At 49.6% G+C, this 2,538-nt stretch overlaps 1 protein-coding gene across 1 annotated transcript in view; it reads left to right on the top strand.

Moving 5' to 3' along the window:
- Window positions 1-2,538, top strand: part of XPO6 (exportin 6) — a 39,940-nt gene that overhangs the window by 36,639 nt on the left and 763 nt on the right. The window contains exons 21-22 of the mRNA XM_009581642.1: window positions 574-672; window positions 1,697-1,927. Of these exons, the coding sequence (XP_009579937.1) occupies window positions 574-672; window positions 1,697-1,927 (330 nt within the window). The remainder of the gene's footprint in view (window positions 1-573; window positions 673-1,696; window positions 1,928-2,538) is intronic.

Here is a 2,538-nt window from a genome sequence, read left to right as displayed (position 1 = left end):
AGGGTCCAGCAAATTTTGTTCCTAGGCTCTTTACTGCTTCTGTAATGCCCAGGTCAGCCTCCCAGCTCCCATCACTAACTTCTTTCTAATTTAGTGCAGTAACATGTTAAACATATCTGCCAGTCTCCTTGGTCTTTTGACTTGGATTGAGAACCAAACCTGTGCGTGGGTTCTGGTTTTGTTCATGCGTGCTGTGCTACCTTAGGTAGCGTCCCTGAGAAACAGCCAAATTCCTTCACGAGCAAACTGCCTGTCAAGGGAGCTGTGCTCAGCAGCTGTGTTCCTCTTCAGTGCAAGCTTGGCCCACCTCTTCCCAAAGGACCCAGCTTAGCAACTGTTCTGCAAGGACATGACCATGTTTCCACTAAAATTTCTTCATTCCCGTTGGTCTGGCAGCAGCACAGTTGACTTAACTGCCTCTCTTATTAGTTTGCTGCACTGAGAAGCAGCAGAGGCTCCCAGGGGTTTGTTCTGGTGTCAGGGTGAAAATGGTGTTCTGCCTGGCAAGTCTGATATTACTGATATCAGTCTGATATTATCAGTCCCCTTCCTTCAATTCTGCTTTGTTCGTAGGCATTTGGCCAGTCCTTCCTGCAACCTGACATTCACCTGTTCAAGCAGAATCTCTTCTACTTGGAGACGCTGAACACCAAGCAGAAGCTGTACCACAAGGTGGGTCCTGGTGGACCATTGTGCGCACTGTGCATGGTAACAGGCGGGTGCTGTTTTGAGGCTTGTTTGAAATGGCTCAGAAAGTGAAGGTCAGGATCTGAGGGCTTGTATGCCACAGCCTTTGGTTGGTTGCTGTGATCCTGATGGACACGTTGCTGGTCAGTGGCATTACTGCCTCCCTGATACTGCTGCGGTGGGCCCAGGAGGGATCCCAACTCTAGTCAGTCAAAACAAAGCCTTGATGTGTTCCCTCCTGTGACAATGAGGAAAAGCAAAGGACACACACAGTAATGGTGCTGTTTGTCTGAGGAAGTAGAAACTGGGATTGTCTGTGGGACAGTGGCAGAGTCCCTCCATCATTCTCATCTGGGTCAGCTGCAGAGTATCTAGTATTTACAGTTGTCACTGCCAGGTGGTTGTCTCCACTGCTGTCATGGAGGACCCATCCTCCAGACCCTCTAATTTAGACCTGTTAGCTGCTGTCATGAAGGATTAAAGTTGGAATCCAGGGTCCTGCCCTTGTGGTTAGCCTGTGAAAGCAGAGCTTTCAGGTTTGCAACTGTGGTCACCACTCAAGGACAGCCCATCATGTTAACAGCTGCCTGTTGCAGACTTTCAGGCAGCTAGCCAGATTCCCTGGCTTTCAGGAGCACTGTGCAGGGCTAAAACTGGCTGGAGTTTGACTGGGACTTGATGCTGTTTGCTTAAATGCCAATGCTTAAAACTTGGGTCAGACGCCTGAGGTAAGTGTGGCCAAATTCACCATTAACGCTGATATTAATCTAGCTTATTGTAGCCATTTGTGATCTTGGCTTGGCTTGGAAGATACCTCTGTGCTCGCAAGAGTTTTCTGATAGCTCATAAGCTGCTGGTGTTGAAGGGGTCCTGTGCAGCCATGCTCACTTGCCTGGTCTGACCTCGATGAGTTTGTACTCCTGAAGCAATGTGCTGGCTGCTGTGGTCCCTCTTGCGGGAGGATCGCTGGTGTGAAGACGCCTAACTGTGTGCTTCTCTCACTGTGCAGAAGATCTTCCGGACAACCATGCTGTTCCAGTTTGTGAATGTGCTACTTCAGGTGCTTGTCCACAAGTCGCATGACCTGTTGCAGGAGGAGATTGGCATTGCCACCTACAATATGGCCTCAGTGGACTTTGATGGCTTCTACTCGGCCTTTCTCCCCGAGTTCCTGGCCAGTTGTGATGGTGTGGACTCGAACCAGAAAAACGTGCTGGGAAGGAATTTCAAAATGGACAGGGTAAGAAGGGGAAACACTGCAGCAGGGTGCCAGTATTCCCAGGATGCTCCTAGAACACGCTGCAGCCGTGAGCTTCTCAGGGCAGTGTTTTGAGGCAGTACCTTTTGTTCTAAACACTTCCATACTCAGCAATGCCTAGCCAAGGATTTTCCACTGTAGGTAGCAGAACTGCCATCTCATCTCTCGGATGCTGAATTCTTTGGGAGTTAGGGAATATGTTTCCCAGAGGAAGTTTTCATAGGGGTAGACTGACATTTTCTAGAGTGGGACACTCAGGTGCTTGCCAAAATCTCCCTCCGGCTGCTGGCTAGATGTTTGAGGATTACAGTGAAGACAACAGCAGAGTAGCTGCAATGCCTCACAATTCTTTCAAACCCCTCATATGCACGTGAAGCAAATGGGGTGTCTATAACCTCCCTGTGGAACATCATGGCAGTGCAGCAGGTTGTGGCTTCCATCTGCTGAAACTTGCTTGTCCATCACGTGCTTCCGCTCCCGTGGGAGACGATGGGGATTTGAGACCAAGGGTGAGGGTGGGAAAGGAGCCTTGAGAGAACTACTGGACTGTAGAAGGCAATTGCTCTTCAGGAAAACTAGCCCTTGTTATGGGG

Source organism: Fulmarus glacialis, unplaced genomic scaffold, assembly GCF_000690835.1.
Source record: "Fulmarus glacialis isolate BGI_N327 unplaced genomic scaffold, ASM69083v1 scaffold23787, whole genome shotgun sequence".
Taxonomy (NCBI): Eukaryota; Metazoa; Chordata; class Aves; order Procellariiformes; family Procellariidae; genus Fulmarus; species Fulmarus glacialis.
This window is presented reverse-complemented; position numbering and strand designations above follow the sequence as displayed.